The sequence below is a fragment of the Seriola lalandi genome, unplaced genomic scaffold, assembly GCF_002814215.2.
Source record: "Seriola lalandi dorsalis isolate HSWRI2012SDOR001 ecotype SW California unplaced genomic scaffold, Sedor1 jcf7180002054685, whole genome shotgun sequence".
NCBI classification, from domain to species: Eukaryota; Metazoa; Chordata; class Actinopteri; order Carangiformes; family Carangidae; genus Seriola; species Seriola lalandi.
Window position 1 is genome coordinate 146,553 of NW_019525238.1, and position 17,476 is coordinate 164,028.

General features: G+C 41.3%; 2 protein-coding genes across 2 annotated transcripts; both read left to right on the plus strand.

Moving 5' to 3' along the window:
• The first annotated feature begins 2,978 nt into the window (after window positions 1-2,978).
• trh (thyrotropin-releasing hormone) lies at window positions 2,979-4,947 on the plus strand. The gene is made up of 3 exons (XM_023422746.2): window positions 2,979-3,111; window positions 3,570-3,768; window positions 4,214-4,947. Exons 2-3 carry the CDS (start codon window positions 3,588-3,590, stop codon window positions 4,831-4,833), a joined length of 801 nt encoding a protein of 266 aa, XP_023278514.1. The 5' UTR covers window positions 2,979-3,111; window positions 3,570-3,587; the 3' UTR covers window positions 4,834-4,947.
• A 4,476-nt stretch (window positions 4,948-9,423) lies between these two features.
• On the plus strand, window positions 9,424-17,364 carry rbsn (rabenosyn, RAB effector). The gene is made up of 12 exons (XM_023422775.2): window positions 9,424-9,525; window positions 10,344-10,632; window positions 11,005-11,139; window positions 11,236-11,336; window positions 11,455-11,500; window positions 11,604-11,765; window positions 11,883-12,145; window positions 12,341-12,411; window positions 12,523-12,609; window positions 12,723-12,825; window positions 13,529-13,633; window positions 13,724-17,364. The coding sequence occupies exons 2-12, from the start codon at window positions 10,470-10,472 to the stop codon at window positions 14,834-14,836; spliced, it is 2,349 nt and encodes a 782-aa protein (XP_023278543.1). The 5' UTR covers window positions 9,424-9,525; window positions 10,344-10,469; the 3' UTR covers window positions 14,837-17,364.
• The last annotated feature ends 112 nt before the right edge of the window (window positions 17,365-17,476 follow it).

A 17,476-nucleotide genomic window follows, 5' to 3' on the forward strand; every position in this document is an offset into this window, starting at 1 on the left:
AGGTTACCATGGTGATCTAACCTGGTTAAAAAGAAAGACAGCTTTGTGACAGTATTACAGGATGATAGGTAGCCAGGCTTCCTTTACACACTGAAGAAGTTCAACAAGACTGTAAAAAAAAATACATAATTAACACAAGCAGCGTGAGTAAACAGAGGATAAAAGCTAATGAGTCTTATTATTTTCTCACACCGCACAGGCTGTATACTTAACCTGTCCTCTTCCGCAGTACATGAGCTACATAATACTGACCGGAATACTAATTGTTATGATCGCCCCAGCTCTGAAAGACTCTGATAGCGAGCCTTTTTTGTGCAGGATGACGGAGAGTGAATCAAGAGAAAGGAGGGCGTATTTTAATCACAGCCTTGCAGTGATGGGGGGGGGGGCAATGTAAATGCTCCAACACCTGCAGCAATCACTCCATCTGCTTTAATTGTTCAACATCTTCAATATGAGGACCATTCATTGCCGGAACACATCCTGCAGACTTTCACTTGTTGAAGGGCATGCTGGCCTTTTAAAACTGCTTAAAATCCAACATACACGTTCTCTTGGGCAATTAATTGGTTCCTTTGGGCATGCTGTTACACACTTGGCCTAATAGGTAGGAGGGGGCATACATGACAGACAGTAAGCATGTGGTTTCCCATTCAGACATGTCTTAATTGTGCCACTGTGACTTTCTGTGTTTGTCTGAGGCAATTCAGCGCAAGAAGAAGTCACTGCCAGACAGACAGCGTGGTCTCACAGGGAATTATTTTTCCTCCTTCGCACTATAACTGAGTTTAACTGAGGAAGGAGACATTGAACTCAGTTGGTGACGTTTAACAAAATACTCTTTTTTAACTCTTATGTCTACAGAAGTGTGTGAGTGCTAACTAAAACGTTAATACTCTTACAAACCTCACCTTTTCACAGGATATTGATGCAATTTTATTTTAATGTTCACATTAAAGGGAATGTTAAACAGAGATCACTATTGTTTCCTGACAAGGGAAAATAAGACGCATACCCAATGATTTCCACCATGATATTGATGTTTTTAACTGCAGGCTTGAGAGGAGTCTAAACCCACTTGAAGTATTGGACATGGCAGCACGTTGAAAGCAAGTAATTACGGCATTACACGGTCAATTCAGTTCATACTGTCATTCACCACAGACTGAGTGTGACTATGCAGGAGTTCATCCAAACGCTGGAGTGATTTATTTGACTCTGCATAAGGGATAAGGACTCATCTACAGAGAGTTTCGTACAGGTAGTTTTGGTGAGATTTGAACTTGAGACTCATACTTTAGCTCACCGATGCTCAAAAATATAAGGTACATAAGGGCCACATATTCAGAAGAAAATACATCTTTTCTGACCAGAAACTGAGACAGGCTCAGCCGTGACAACACTCCAGTGAACTGACCTGATGCTCAGCTGCGACGAAGACCACGTGTTTACGTCCACTTCCATGTCATCATGTGTTCTTGTGGAGGTCTCAAGTTGATGCTGGCACATTTCCTTCTGCACAGAAATAGACATTTGGAAAAAGATCTCTTTTAGACAGCAGGCATCTGCAGACACTTTCAGCTATCTGGATGGGAAAAGAAACACTTGTGTAAAAAAGGAAAAAATCGGTTTGTTTTTTTTGTGCGGACTGACGCCTTGAAGCGTAACTGTCACACTTGGGTTTCATTTATTGCACCACCTATTTTCACCTGCAGAGATACTGTGGCTTCATGAGGCATCAACTCTTAAGAAATCAATTTGACTAATTATATCAATTTCTTAAACTCCAGTCAACTAGCTCTGGGTCAATCATTACAAACCTTTAATGTGCAGCCAAGCGAATCCCCAGAACTTCATTTGAAATTCTTGTGGAAACCAAAAAATGTCCAAAGGTGCTAAATATGTAATTATACTAATAACAACAATTTGATTTACATAGCACCTTTAAAAACAAAGTTTACAAAGTGCTTTTAAAACAAAGCAAAATCAATAACAGGCAAGAAGCTCAGGAGTATAATAACAATATAACAAAAATACAACAACAGAAAGCCAGAGAGTAGGGAAAGACAAAATAAAAGGTGAACTGTGAAGGAATTGATGCCCAAATTATCTGGAATATTTTAATTTGATGCTTTGGTGCAACCAAAAAAAAAAAAAAGGAGTCTTTGATTACAGTATTTTACAGCTTAAAAACCATACAGCTTCAATGAAAGTAGAGTAGAATAAAATGATTTTAACAAAATTATGTTTAAAATTAAAATTTTAACAACCTTAAAGCGACTGAAGGGGGGATTAAAGGGCTGGAAATGGCTGCTGAGAGGTTAATAAATACGGAAACTCCTCCGCACTGCACTTTTTTTCTGGTTGCTTTGATAAAATACCAAGTCATACGCCATGGCTCCCAAAAAAAAAAAAACTTGTCCGCCTCTGATAAATTCCGCTGTGTTGCATCGTGACCAGAAAGTGCATTACTTGTACTCAGAAGAAGCAGATGGGTTCAGCTCTCCCTCCTGAGTCCCGTGACCTTAGGGTATTGGTGAAAAATATGGATACATCTCTCTGCAGACTTTAGATACTCGGACCATTTACTGTATGTCGTCATCTGAGTGGCAAACAGCAATCAACACATAGCAGCCTGTTGTAAAGAGTCACGCTCAAAACGGACTCAACTTAAAGGGAAATGATAAGGAAAGTTAGTATGGATGAATAACTTGTGTATAACAGTCACAAATTCACATTTTCTATGAATGAGTTGATCGTATCCAGTCATCCTGTAGTATAACCAGCTGTCTCTCTCAGTCTCAGCCCTTTATTTGTTTTTCAAATCACAAATTCGGTAGCGGTGCCTATAGGGGCATCATTCACCACATCCAGTTGCGCACGACTTGGTGACATCAATGGGGACGAGGGATCCTGAAAAATGACTCCAGCGCTGGTGTGACGACAGTGACCGGTAAGTATAAATGCTGAGACGGAAAGTTATCCGCTCATACCTCTAGACTCGGCCTTTGCGGGTCACCAACAGCTGCGAGAGGCTGAGAGCAACTATCATCACTGCCGGCGGTGCCATCAACAGTGACTGGGAACGAGCAGGATCTGAATACTTCCCATGTGAGTCTGGCGCACTTCAGAGCAAATTCTTATACAAAGCAAATATGTCTATCTTTTGTTTTTAGAAGTTCTACTTGAGCATATCTGGATGGATCACATTTAGTATTCATTGTTCAAATGTGTTTATGGAGGTTTCTTAGACTGCATGACTTTCAGATTTTGGCTTTTCTTTATGTAAAACAATTTTGATCTGTTGCTACTTTATTAGGATTTCATCATAACCTGTATGAGATGAGAAAAGTAATACAATGCCAAATAATAAGCTGAAACAAGTTGCTGTTTGCACTGGACAAATGATTTCCTCCGATTGTTTTACATTTATTTTCGGGAAAAATTAAGACTTTGTGTCTCGATATTGAAATAAATCAGTGAAGTTTATAGACCAGCTCACTATTCTCCCATATTTATTCAATTTCTGCAATATATTTCCCATCGACCACGATCCATTTCTTCAACAGACGACCAACTAACTTACCATGAAGTCGACATGTCTTCTCATCTTGGCTTCTCTCGTGCTCTGCAACTTGACCGTGTGTGGGGGACAGGGCATCCCTGCTGAGGATGAGACGGACCTAAGGACCATAGACGACATCATCCTACAGAGAGCAGAAAGTCTCCTGTTACGGTCCATTCTCAAAAAGATGCAGGATGAAGACGGTACGTAAAAAAGATATATGTCTTGGATTCATTTTACAGGCGAGCCAGGAATTGATTTGATGCAGAATAGTTAACTTTTAAATACTAAATTTACACCTTTAAGTCTGTCAGTAATTGTACTTTGTGCTATTTTGGATTATTTGGATTTTAAACGTTTTGAAAAAGCGGCAGCACTGACGCTCTTAGCATTACGCGTAGTTTTGGGTGTTTTTTAGTTACATAATTATAAAAAACCGTGATAAATAATGGTTGAAATTGAGTTTTGAAACATGAAAATAGAAAATAATCTACCTCCAGTTTAATAAGATGCGTGGGATCTGGACCACCAGCTACACTCTTCCGTGCGCATTTTACGAACGTTATAGACGAACACATTTTTGCAGTATATTTCATTTAAGTCTCGGGGCTACTTGAAATAATTTAAACACTGTTTTCCTCTCTCCAGAGGGATTCTCCTCTCAGCCTGAATGGGTGTCAAAACGACAGCATCCCGGTAAGAGATACGGCGAGGATTTGGAGAAGCGACAGCATCCGGGGAGGAGAGAAGAAGACGAGGATGATCAGTACTTTGATGTTCAAAAGAGACAGCACCCGGGCAAACGCGAAGATGAAATGCACACGTTCATGGAGCTCCAGAAAAGGCAGCACCCGGGAAAGCGCTCCACCATGGGACACATGTCTGACAACCCCGTCATACTCCTGAGTGAACTTTCTAAACGACAGCACCCTGGCAAGCGCTACCTGGTGCTGCACAGCAAACGCCAGCACCCAGGTAAGCGGTATCCCGAGGATGAGGATGGCGATGGGGACTGGGATGCGGATACGGATGGAGACGAAGACCTGCCAGAGTTGGAAAAGCGTCAACACCCCGGAAAACGCTTTTGGGATAACTCGAGTCCGGATTTGGGCACAAACAGTCCGTGTGATGTTTTGGACCCTACGAGCTGCAGCAAGACCAGTCTGCTGCTCGACTTTTTAGACAACATTAAGAGTCATGCAGAGGAGAAGAGGCAACACCCGGGTAAAAGATTTGCACCGGAGGAGGATTTGGTGGAAGGAGAGTAGGTTAAAGAAAACAAGCTCTGGTGTGCGCATACTGCTGTATTGTAAACAAATAAATGTGTAAATTAAGTGACCATAATGAATAATTAAAAATGAAAAAAGAATTAACATCATTTAGCCTTTTTGTGCCACTGTTTCTTTTTTTTTGGCAGTTAATGACTGTATCATCATCGCAAAACATTTACGTGCCGTCTGTTTTCTTGGGGAGCTTGTGCGTAACTGTCCTCCGAAGTGATTACATCGCTGTAATTAAGGTTTTCACAAGAGTGCGTGCCCTACTTTGAACTTTACTAATGAATTATATGATAATTATCATTACTTAGTATTTATTCCGTTAATTAGTCTACTTATGCTGAAATCAAGTCCAAGGATGAAAGCATTAGTCTACTGGCTTTTGCGATGTCGCCTCTGTGAGGCAACACACGCTGGTCAGTACAGTACATGCTTGAATTAAATAAAAGTGGCTACGTTTACACTTATGGATAGAAATCTCATTCACTGACTAATTTGTTTTTCATTCTTTTGTACTTATGTAAAATATAATGAATACCGCAGCAAATAAATTGTGTCATTTATTATTTTTCTATACGTCATTGCATGGATTATGTTCATTTAACCTAATGTTGTAAAGGAAAAGCGACCACCAATGTTTTTGTTGGACAATAAAGCGCATTGGTAAAAATGTATTGTTTGCTTTAGTTGCAGTAAAATGCATGTCTCAGTCAGCTAAAGTCTATTAAACTGCTGATTCAACCCAACTGGAGTCTAATTAGTGTGTAGTCCAACAAAGCAGTAGCGCTGCATTAGCCTCATCTAGAATGATTAATGCACTTCAGCAGCAGACAGAGAGTGTCAGGCGTCCTCTTCTCACTTTAATTGGGCTTATTCCATCACAGTCTTGGGAGCAGCTGTCCACGGGCCTGATCAGTATGCAAATTATTCATGAAACGTGAGTTAGAGATGAAGATGTAATGGTAGAGATGCTCCACTGAAACACAGAGAGAGAGAGAGAGAGAGAGAGAGAGAACTTTCAACTCCAGCAGTGCTGCCAGGTATCTGTGGATTGACAGACCATTGAGCAGGAAAATGCATATTATCTAATATACAGTATGAAAAATTTCAGATGCATTGTATTTCATGCACAAACTGTTTTAGACTACCTGTAATTCCTCAACGACAGAAGGTAATGTTTAGATCATGAAATGTCAAAAAATTACACAAGCCTATGTGTGAAAGTCATATGCACACACCCCGACAAACACACTTCAGTGACTCTGTGGATAATGTAGTTCAGTGCTTTCCAAAGGTTTTGGTTTATATGCCCTCGAAAATGGAGCGAAGTCACCTTGCGCCCCCGCATCACAGGTTATGGTTATGGTTTAACCTTTTGGGCTCGTGCCAGGTATCCACCCTCTATCATGAAGTCCTGTGCATATCCTGCAACATATCTTCAACCTAAGTCTGAGGTAGGAAAGGATACCAGCACTGTGGAAGATGTCCTACTTGACACCAGTATCCAAGAAGGCCACCCAGATGACTTCACACTGGTTGCACTAAGTCACATGTCATGAAAGTACTGAACAGACTGGTCCACCTTAGGCAGATTTTAGACCTTAGACCACATGTGAAATCTGCTCTCTTCAGTTTCCATTACAAGCCTAATGTGGCCTTGGACAATGTTAATATCTCCTTGCTACACTGGCTCACTTTTTTTTCTCCATTGCTTTCAATACCATCCAAGCATTTCAGTGGTGTAAGAATCTGCTCAGGATATGTGTCAGCAGGTCTACTGTTTCTTAGAACTCAGACTATCTGTTGGTTAGAGAGGGGAGCTCCCTGCCTGCCGTGGTGGTCAGTAACACAGGAGCCCCACAGGTGACTGCGCTGTCTCCATTTTATTTTCACTCTGTACATGAGATGAGCAGACTCTACTTTCTGAGGAAGCTCACCTTCAGTCTGTAGTAGGGAGTGCCATCTACTGTACTGTGGTCTTCTTGGGGAGCAGCATCTGTGCCAGAGATGCCAGCAGAGTCAATAAACTAATTTGCAAGGATCATCATTGGTCCGGACCTGGAGATGTTTGAATCAGTGAGGAACAGGAAGACACTGATCAATCCCTCCCATCCCATCCACAACACACGTCAGAGACAGTAGAGCCTGTTTTTGTAACAGACTCATTCAGCTCCGCTGTCACAAGAAGTGTTTCAGAAAATCATTCCTGCTGTTCACTATGACACTGTACAACAGCTCACCTCTATGTGACAGGAGAACACACTGAAGCACAATCATCTGTATATACTGTGTATATCATACTTTTACTCCATTCATTATACACTGCCATTTTTAACATATTATTACTATTGTTGTAATATATTATATATTTTTATTCTGGGTCTCTACAATGTTCCTATCTATCTATACAGCCCCGAGGTATGGGCTAAAAGTACAGTTTATAAAACTATACATTGAAACTGAAATAACTGAAAGTCTTAGACGTAGATCCTGACACAGGGCCACTCTACAACACTGAGCCTCGGGGTTACAACAGGTCATATCCAGTAAAGCTGACATATATTTGCCAAATAAGTATTGGTTGACGTGGGCTGACTGAAGTCAACTTTTCCTAAAGTAAAGGTGTTAAACTGGAAAGGCATTTAAATGTCTTATTACTGAACACTCACAAAATATATGCCAGTGATTGGCGTCCTGGCTCCCACAGTTTCCTGCTCCTGGGATCCTCTCCTGTTCAGTGAGCTTTCTTTGGATTGATTAAAAAAAAATCAAATTAGACACTTCCTTCCAAATTCCATGTGTGTGAGAAGGTGCATTTCCATTGAAAGTCACAGTAACTGTACTATTCTTCCTTTGAAACATACTCTGTGGTATGATATCTATTTGTCATGAAGCCTTTACACAGTCTGGAAATAATACCTCTGTTTAACTCTGACTTATTGGCTCCGGAAACTTCTCTCAGCACTGAGTCATCCATATCCTTTATTCCAAATATTCACGTTCGTAGAATTTTTAAAACATAAATATAAAGAACACGAAAACCTTGTAAATTTAAAATATATATATTATAAAAGATAAAAACCTAAATAATAATCTAAATTAACTTCAACGTTGTCACATTGTAAATAACCCGCACTATAAGGCCAGGGCTGGAGGTTTCCCACCGAGCAGCGTTGGCAACTTAGTGATTTTCTCGCGAGATTTGACTTTTAACAAACCCTGTAGCTACTTTTCTTCATAAAAGCAAGTAGTGACATATCTAGAGACTTTTTGGACAAACTTTATCTCCTCTCCTCAGTGAAGAGGACCCGATGTGGCTCTGGACTGACGGTGTTCAGGACAGAGCAGCAGCACTTTCAGTCTACCAATCAGCAGCCAGACAAAGACGTGAACAGGTGTACCTGACAGCCCAATTGTTTTAATCTAAACGGAGCTTTTCTCCTGATGTGTCACTGAAAGTCATCGTACGATCCCCAGAGCTCATCATGGGCTCATAGACCAGCAGAATATCTACATATAACCAGGGTTCAACGGATCCTGGTGTGTAACATTAAATACAAAACTATGTGACCATGTACAAGGTGAGATACATGTGAATTATTGCTAAAATAGTGTCGGCCCGATATAATAACATCAATATTATTATTATGTTATATTATTATTATAGTAACTACCTGATGGAAAATCATATATATATATATCCAACATTAACATTCAAATTAAATTACATAAATGATGACAACAGCAAACAACAGCGTTGAGCCGTCGCACGTATATACGCCAGAGTTGTCAAGTTGCAATGAATTAAATTGTCAAACGAACTGAGACACAGTGAACTTGAGGCCACCTAGGCAGTTTCCCACTCTGCACATTAACCTTGCATTTGCCAACATAACTGAGCTTATAGCAAGCACACACCGTTAGTCATGCTGAACTTTTAAGCAGCATGTGTTTTAAAAAGGCTTAAAGTCTGGATCATTTAATGCAGCTTTTCTGCTGTATAACCAGAAACACAATGACACAATGTCAACAAGGCTGGATTACCAACCAGGCAACCAACCAGGGTCCACAGTCCCCTTGAGGTCCCCAAAACGTGTGTCTACATTAATTTAATCAATCACATTTTTATTTATCATTTAGACCACTTAAATACAATATCAGCTATAATGGCTCCTTCATTCTCCACCTTGTAGCCTTGTCCTTTTAAGTGATTCTGTCAAAATGTAAATTAAAAAAAACATAACGGGTTCAGTTTATATTGTGGTCAGTAAAGTGTTTATCAAACTGCATCCATTAGATCTGTGCTTCAGGTAATTAACAAAAAAACTGTTGGACAAGATAGTATCACTAAGTAGGCCTATTACTTATTAAGTACTGTAACCAACAATATTTTCATAATGAACACAACTGACCAATTAACGTATTAAATTTTTTTTTTTCTGGGGGGGGGGGGGGGGGGGTGTCAATCCAGCCATGGATGTCTCATGAAATACCGATACTCACATTTTGATGCAGTGTTGTGATGGGGCGCAGTTCGTGTGCGTTTCGTGCTGTTTGTCCCTCTTCTCCTCTTGTACAGACTGAATGCTAATCACATGATCAGGCTGCTGCTGCTGCAGCTGGTGTTGTCGAGCTGTCAGAGAATCCGAACTGTCAACAACACAGTTATTGTTGGTTTCATTTGTAAGTATAGACGATCTGTCGTGTTGATAAGTCCGCAAGTATTTGTTTTAGTGAAGCTGGAAGCTATTTGTTCCCTTGTTTTGAACAACGAGATTGGACAAACGATAGCTAAAGAAGGCGAGACCTGCTGCTAGCATGGTCCAGCTAACGTTACATTATCTGGTCATTAAAACGTCGGGCAGCGTTGGACAAATATTAAACAATTTAACTTAGAGCACCAAATACAAAACTGCTCGCTATAGCTGCTCGCGTAGTTAGGTTTGTGTCTCGCTGACTAAGTGGGTTGGATAAACTAGATGAGTTGGTCAGGTTTATGAACTCCTAGTTAACGTTAGCTGGTAAACATGAAGCGCCAAGTTCATTTTAATGAGCATGTAAATCAAGTCAATCCAGGCGAGGCCAATAACTGGAAGATGTTTGATGTCAACCATTTTTGCAACTCATAAAAGTGTGGCTGCAGTAACTTCACCTCCTTAGCTAGAGTTTAACTAAAATGACATGAAGCTTTCTGAGAGTGGCCAAAATTAAAATTTTAAACCTTTTACTACATTTGTGAGAATATAATTAGCTAAATCTGTACAGGTGGTAAAACCCCAATTACATTTTTATATTAAGTAATTTACTATATTGCAGCTTCACAATCCTCTAACTTAGTGTGTCTACCAAAAAGTGACTCGCATTGTGTCACTGCAGTGACGGATGTATGAGTAGTTTAGCGTAAAAGAACAGAGGTGGCTGAAATGAACTCTTCTACCTAGAGCACATGTTTAAATCTGTGTTGGATTTTTTTTGGAAATCAGCTTTGTCCTGTCCCTCAGAGTCCCAGGATTTTCTCTGGCGTGATGGAGCTAATATGGGGTGGGTTGTACACCCTGTGACATGTGGACCAAAGCAGGACCCTCCCACCTTGCACCTCTTTTCCAACAACACAACTGACTGCTATCATGGCCTCCAGCTACTCTTCCCCCTTTGAGGGGACAGGTGAAGTGAAGGAGGGCTTTCTTTGCCCACTGTGCCTGAAAGACCTTCAGTCATTCTACCAACTCCAAGACCACTACGAAGAGGAGCACTCTGGGGATGACCGCCATGTCAGGGGACAGCTCAAAAGTGAGTCCCGTGTATTGTATTTGTTGACTCCACTCACAGCCACGAGCCATTTGAGTCTTATCATGTTCTAAAGCAAAATAGAGTGTAAAGAAACAAAAATAACTTAACACTGCTTTCTTAAAAGGCAGCTTTTTGAGTACAGTTTGAATTTAGATAAAAGGACATTGTAGTACCGTGACAGTGGACCAGGGGGAATAGTTGCCAGGATGAACTGGCATAATATGCTGCTGCAGCTTCTCGGGGAAAGACAATAGCTGAAAAAGGGTGATTAAGTGCAATGAAATATTAATCATTTCTGGTGTATGGTGTATAATATCCTCTCTGCATTTAATATACATGGAATCAATTGTCTCCCAATTTCTTTGTGCACAGGTTTGGTTCAGAAGGCAAAGAAAGCCAAAGACAAGCTGTTAAAGAGAGATGGAGATGACAGACCAGATACTGGCAGTTATGAGTCCTTCTACTATGGTGGAGTGGACCCCTATATGTGGGAACCTCAGGAACTGGGTGAGACTATTATATTAAAGCCAGAAAGTATAATAACTTTCAACATCTGTCCTAAAAGAATCCACTAACGGTAATCTTTTCTCTTTTCGTTTGTAGGAGCAACTAGAAGTCACCTGGATGTATTTAAAAAACACCGGGCAGCCAGGATAGATCATTATGTCATTGAGGTCAACAAGCTCATCATCAGACTGGAAAAGGTGTGCTTACAATAGCAAAGCTCATTCCCACCATAGTTTTCTTCCTGCTGTTGTTGAAATCAGATGTGAGATGGGCTTAACTGTGCCAACTCATTTGCCATGAAAACTGTCGTTTCAGTTGACATCGTTTGACAGGACCAACTCAGATGCTGCCAAAATCAGAGGTTTGTACGCATGTGTTTCTGTTAAAAGTCTGAATTCTCTAAGTGTATGTAAATAGTATTTATGTAATATTATAAACTAATGAATGTTCATCCTCCTTTATAGCCATTGAGAAGTCCGTAGTGTCATGGGTGAATGACTCAGACGTCCCGTTCTGTCCTGACTGCGGAAACAAGTTCAACATTCGGAACAGACGGCACCACTGTCGTCTCTGTGGGTCCATCATGTGTAGGAAGTGCATGGAATTTGTCCCCATACCTTTGGCCCGTATGTATCAACAAACTGTACAAACCGCAAAGAAATCATCAGTTATCTCGTTGAGGTCAAATTTTGCCATATGTATCTCATTGGTGTGATTTCTCTTTACCTTTTGTCTGTTCACAGAAAAGCTGATTAATGGGACACGAGAAGCCCTGTGTGTACATGGAAGCCCCGGCCAGTCCCAGTCTCCCCCGGCTGGAGCTGGCAGCAGTGGCATGGGCTCCAGGAGAGGCAGCATCAGCAGCCTGAGCAGTGTAACCTCCATGCTGGAGGAAAAGGACGACGAGAAGATCCGCTGCTGCCACCACTGCATGGACACGCTGTTGAAGAGACAGCAGAAGTTGGAAGAGAAGGATCACATGCCTGATATTGTGAAACTTTATGAGGTTGGTAAAAATGACAGGGATCATTGCAGAACTCACAATTTGCCTCTTAATTCTGGTCCTAGTTGCAGTGCAGTCGATTCTGTGTTTTCTTTTCAAGCTGTCTTGGGTTTATTCTTTTATATCCTTCCCGTCAAGCATTGTTTTTCTTTTGGGGTTTCCTGTTGTTCATTTGCTCAAAACTTGTCTTCCTGTCAGAGGCTGAGGATGTGCATGGAGAAAGTGGATGAAAAGGCTCCAGAATACATCCGAATGGCCGAGTCTCTCAAGTAAGCCTCATATAAAAAGTAGTTATTCAATAAGCATTACTAATTTTAGAAATGAGCTTTGATTTCAGGGATTGTTTTTCTGGTTACTGTCATGGCTGTATGCTCCCACAGTGCCGGAGAAACCACATACAATCTTGACACTGCTGGTGGACTGAGACTGGAAGTACAGAAGTACTATGAACTAATCGATGCTCTGAGGTACACATCAGTCCTGAATGATTGTTTCAGAATTGAACAGAACTCTTTTGTCATGTTGGTCAAATATGGAGTTGTACAAGATGTGTCTTGGTGATTCTCTGGTTTCTTATCAGCAAGAGGATTTTAACACTGGGAGTTAAAGATGATCCACCACCGCGTCCAAAGGCGCTTCAGCTGCAGAGGATGGTCCGGTATACAGCCACACTATTTGTTCAGGTGAGACAAAGTTCAGACAGTACTCCGCATGAAAATAGACAGAATAAATAAATATTACACATATTAGTTGGGTAACAAAATCTTTCCCCTCCTGTGTCTTAGAAGTCATCCTTCCTGTTTCTTTCTGATTACTGATAAGGCTAATTTTTTTTAGTAAGAAAGGGACTAGTGCAACAGCGTTAGACACGTTTACTGTAGTTCACTACATGAGTTCAGCTATAGTAAGGTAGACTAGCAAAGACAGAATCATCTATGTCATTACAACAGCCCATTTGATGAGCTTGCGGGGTCTTGTAAAGTTTATTTTCCATATTTTCTTCCGTCGTATAAGTTTACTGATGTTAACGAGTGATCTATTAGGTTAGTAAAATCCTTTTCTTCTACTTGAGGTGTCACACTGTGCGCTGAGCGGATGAGGCACAGCTGTTTGTATAAAAATTCAGAGAAACACTCCAGACACGACTTAAATTATGGGAGGATGGGAGATTTTGCCAAAAACACAGCAAGTAATTAAAATCAGACTAGCACAGGTAATACTGAAATCAACCCACCTCCTATGGAGAAATAAATCCCGCCTGAATGGGGCTATACAGTATCTTTCAATCTTCATTCTATTATATTTATACAGTATTTCTGCTACGTAAATGTTTCTCCCTGGATCCTTCCCTGAATTCACGTATTCTTGGTGTCCTCGCTGCTGTAGGAGAAGCTGTTAGGTCTCATGTCTTTGCCCACTAAGGAGAAATATGGAGAGCTGAAAGAAAAGAGGAAACAAGAACAGGAGAAGAGACTCCAACAAGAGAGACTGGTGAGATTATGTACTGATACGACACTCTGGATTTAAAAAATAAATAAATGGAACTAAATGTATTTACTACATATGCTTTCCTGCCAACAGGCCACCCAGGAGGCCCTGAAGAAGAGGCAGGAGTCTGAGAGAAACCGTCCACCTGTCAGTACCAACGGAGAGCTGCCTCAGGCCCCTAGAGCACCACGCATGACCAAAGCTGGTGGCTGGTTGCCCTCAGCAGACTCTGTTCATACACGCAGCGAGCTGGAAGACCCCCTCCTGCAGCAGATCGAGAACATTCAGTCGTTCCTCCGTCAAGCTCGGGAGGCCCAGAGAACAGACGAGGTAGCCATGTTGGAGGAAAACTTGCGTCAACTGCAGGATGAATACGACCAGCAGCAGACCAGCCTGGCTATCGCTCTCTCCCAGAAGTTGGCTGAGGAGGAGAACTTGCAGCAGGGGGAGTTCAATCGCCTGGAGGCCCGGGAAAGAGAAGAGAGGGAGGAGAGGGAGCAGAGGGGCCCCGCTGTGGGGTCCACCCTGCCTCCCTTCACCTGGGAGAGGTCTCTGGATATCAGCCCGGCAGGGGGCTTCCAGGGAGAGGAAGACACTACAGCAGAGGATCTGACTCCTAAAGCAGAGAGAAGCCCGTCATCTCTAAGAGCATTCCCTGCTCTCACAACCCAGGAGGAGTCACCTCCTAGGTTGAGGAGCTTAGGGGGACACGTAACCCCCCCTGGTGGTGAAGGACAGAACAGCAGCTCCCTTAACCCTTTCGAGGAGGACGAATCTCCTATTGAGGAGGATCCGTCCAATCCTTTCTTTGAAGACATCAAGAGGGAGCACAAAGAAGTAACCAATGGGAAGAAAGAATACAACCCCTTTGATGAAGACGTCGAAGAAGACAAACAGGCTGAGACTGTACCAGGAAACCCCTTTGAGGAGGAGGATGACGACACTGACCCAGGTAACCCTTTCATGGAGGCCTCTGGGAATTCTCCAGGAGTCTCAACCAACCCCTTCGACGGAGAAGATAATGATGAGGCTTTGCCCGATTTGGACATGATAGAGGAAGAACTGCTGCTGCAGCAGATTGATAACATTAGGGCCTACATTTTTGATGCCAAGCTCAGCGGCCGTCTTGACGAGGTGGAGCTCCTGTCAGAGAACCTGAGAGAGCTACAGCACACCCTGCAGGAACAAAAGAAGAAGAAGCACTGACACCTTTTCTTCAAAATGTCCCTGATCACCTGCTACTTACCAAGCCCTGCAAGGCTAGCTCACTTTACATGACTAATGAGCCCACTGATTTTAGATTGGGTGAGGTCTGCTGCACCACAGAAGGGTTAGGTTAGCCCCAAAATTAAATGTACTAAATATCAGTAGTCTGGAATGACTCCATTAACGTCTTTCTAAACCACTTATCCTGCACAGGGTCACAGAGGGCTGGAGCCTATCCCAGCATGCACAGTTTTTTTAGCACCACAAGTTTGTACAGGAAGTTTTGCTGACCCTGTTGAATCGGTGCAAACAGGAATGTATGACGAATGCCACTTTAAAGATTTTTTTTAAACAGGACAGTTGGATGGGTCTTTGAGTTGAGTCTTGTGGAAGTCAGAATGTGTGATTTGGCTCTCTGGCAGAAGCTATGAATGAAGACATAACATGTTACAAGCAGCAATCAACTGATGCATATAATCCAAAATCCAAGGCTAAATGATAAATCATTTCAAGAGCTTTTTATGCGGCCAAATTAGGAGGACTCTTTAGCAATTTAGCATCTCACTGATACCAAACTGATGCATCAAAACCTGAGATATCATCTTTTTTATTCCACGCGTTCTTCTTCCTCTTCAAAACCTAGTGCCTACATTAGCCACAATGCAGTTCAACTTTCCACAGTTCAGTCAGAGATTTGTCTGTGTTACACTACTAGTGCCTAATGTAGCCTCTAGCCTCCTAGCCTCTTTTTCTAACTCCACTCCCCTGATATTTTTTGTCGTCTTCAGCCCCATCACTTGAGGAAATTGATCAGACTGTGTGCACCTCCCTCTGGAGCCACAAAAGGCTTTAAACACCTTCTTTTCACACATGCACTAGTACTTCCCCAAGACCTGTAAACATACTTTAATGTGTAAAATCGGTGGAGTTCCTCTTTAATTCCAGTGATATTAGAGGTATCATGTTACTGTACCTACAATTTCAGTTAATCTGTGGTTATTTAACTTCCTGCTTAACTTCATTTAACTAATGCCAAAGAACCAAACCATACATGACTGTTCCAACAGGGCCATGAACTCTTCACAGACCACATGACCATCTCATAATTTAATGAGAAACAAATGGAATTTGACTTTTGAGTTTGTTTTTGTGCAGCATTTGAAGGAAACTGATCATTTAGATATAAATATTTAACCACAGGCCTAAATTACTAATTCAGTCACACCACTTAAACTGCAGCACCTTTCTCATAGATTTGAAAGGGACACTAAAAGGCTCATTAAACACAATTAAGCCATTTTTGTTGCTTGTCAGTCATGCCGATAGTGATGTATCTTTATGATCTCATGATTGTAAGGAAACGCTTTTAATCAATAATCACACTGCTAATAACTACAGGTACGTTTGCAGTGGAATATCCATACGTTTTTGATCAAACAGTTTTTTTTCTGTGAAACTGAGTTTAAATGAATGTTAACCTATTCCTGTTAGGTGACATTTTCTAAGCCTGCATGGTTGAAATGATCTCACAGATTCAGTTAATAGTTTTTTGTGCATCACGGTTTGCTTCGACATGGTTGCATTTGAGACCTTTATTTTTTAAAACCTGCATCTTAAATGCCACATTGAGCCAAGGGAACAAAAGGTTTTCCACGTCCTACTGTGCAACCCCTGCAGGTTGTGATCTTGTTGTTTACAGTGGCACTACTGATCCAACTGAGCACTTGGGTTGCATGATTCATGTGTCCGTGTGTCTTTGAAGTGCTGTTTGATGCCGGTCTTTCTATCGAGCTAGTGGCCAAGCTTGTCTTCCTGCTTTTGTTTTTTATATAAATTTAGACAAACTGATAAAATCTCTCAACACGTTGCTCTTGTTCTGTGCTGTTGACTAAGATCTGTATGTAAAGCATGTTATCTGTTGAGTAGTTTCATCTGAGAAATCCATTCAAAGTTCATCCAGCCAGCTCAGCTAGCTCTCACCATGTACATACTAAACACTATTTGCCAAGGCACATTGTAGGCAACTTGAAGTCAACAAAAAATGCACTAGAATCCACTGAAATCCCGATGTGTAAAGAAATGAGATGACTAAACCCTTAGGTCAAAGCAACATTTTAGACATATTTACACTACATGAATGCCAGCAAGTATTACCACTCACAGTGCTGCTAAGTTGGTCCATACATAAATCTTCTTGTGCTTTCCTGTCAGTCAGACTGTCCATATTTCTCTCCAGAGACCGAAAGTGTTTTGTGTTGTCTGTTAATCTCACACTGCTTATTTGTGATGTCCACAGACGGCTGTCAGCAAAACGTGACACTAAATGTTTTGTGACAGTGTGAATAACATGAGGAGCTTCTTAATGTGTATTAGCAGTTGATTTTAGCTTTGGAAGTAGTTTGATTAATGGCTCTGCATTTAGAACTATAACTGCAAAAATAAAACTAAAATTTTGGACACAGACATCAATTTATTAACTTAAGAAAATTCCATCTCAGCACCAATAAAAAAAGTTGTCTACAGTAAAATATGGTTGTTTCTCTTTTTTTCATAGATATGGTAAACCTTTGTCTAATCAATCTAAACTTGATCCTGCCACTCACATGAAAATATTGTGGTTATTATTACTTTTTTGGATTA

Excerpts from the sequence above, each read along its gene's own strand:
- trh (XM_023422746.2), top strand. The coding sequence starts at position 3,588 with ATGAAGTCGACATGTCTTCTCATCTTGGCTTCTCTCGTGCTCTGCAAC. Across the intron at positions 3,769-4,213 it reads AAAGATGCAGGATGAAGACG|AGGGATTCTCCTCTCAGCCT; the intron begins GTACGTAAAAAA and ends TCCTCTCTCCAG.
- rbsn (XM_023422775.2), top strand. The coding sequence starts at position 10,470 with ATGGCCTCCAGCTACTCTTCCCCCTTTGAGGGGACAGGTGAAGTGAAG. Across the intron at positions 10,633-11,004 it reads TGTCAGGGGACAGCTCAAAA|GTTTGGTTCAGAAGGCAAAG; the intron begins GTGAGTCCCGTG and ends CTTTGTGCACAG. Across the intron at positions 11,501-11,603 it reads AGATGCTGCCAAAATCAGAG|CCATTGAGAAGTCCGTAGTG; the intron begins GTTTGTACGCAT and ends CCTCCTTTATAG.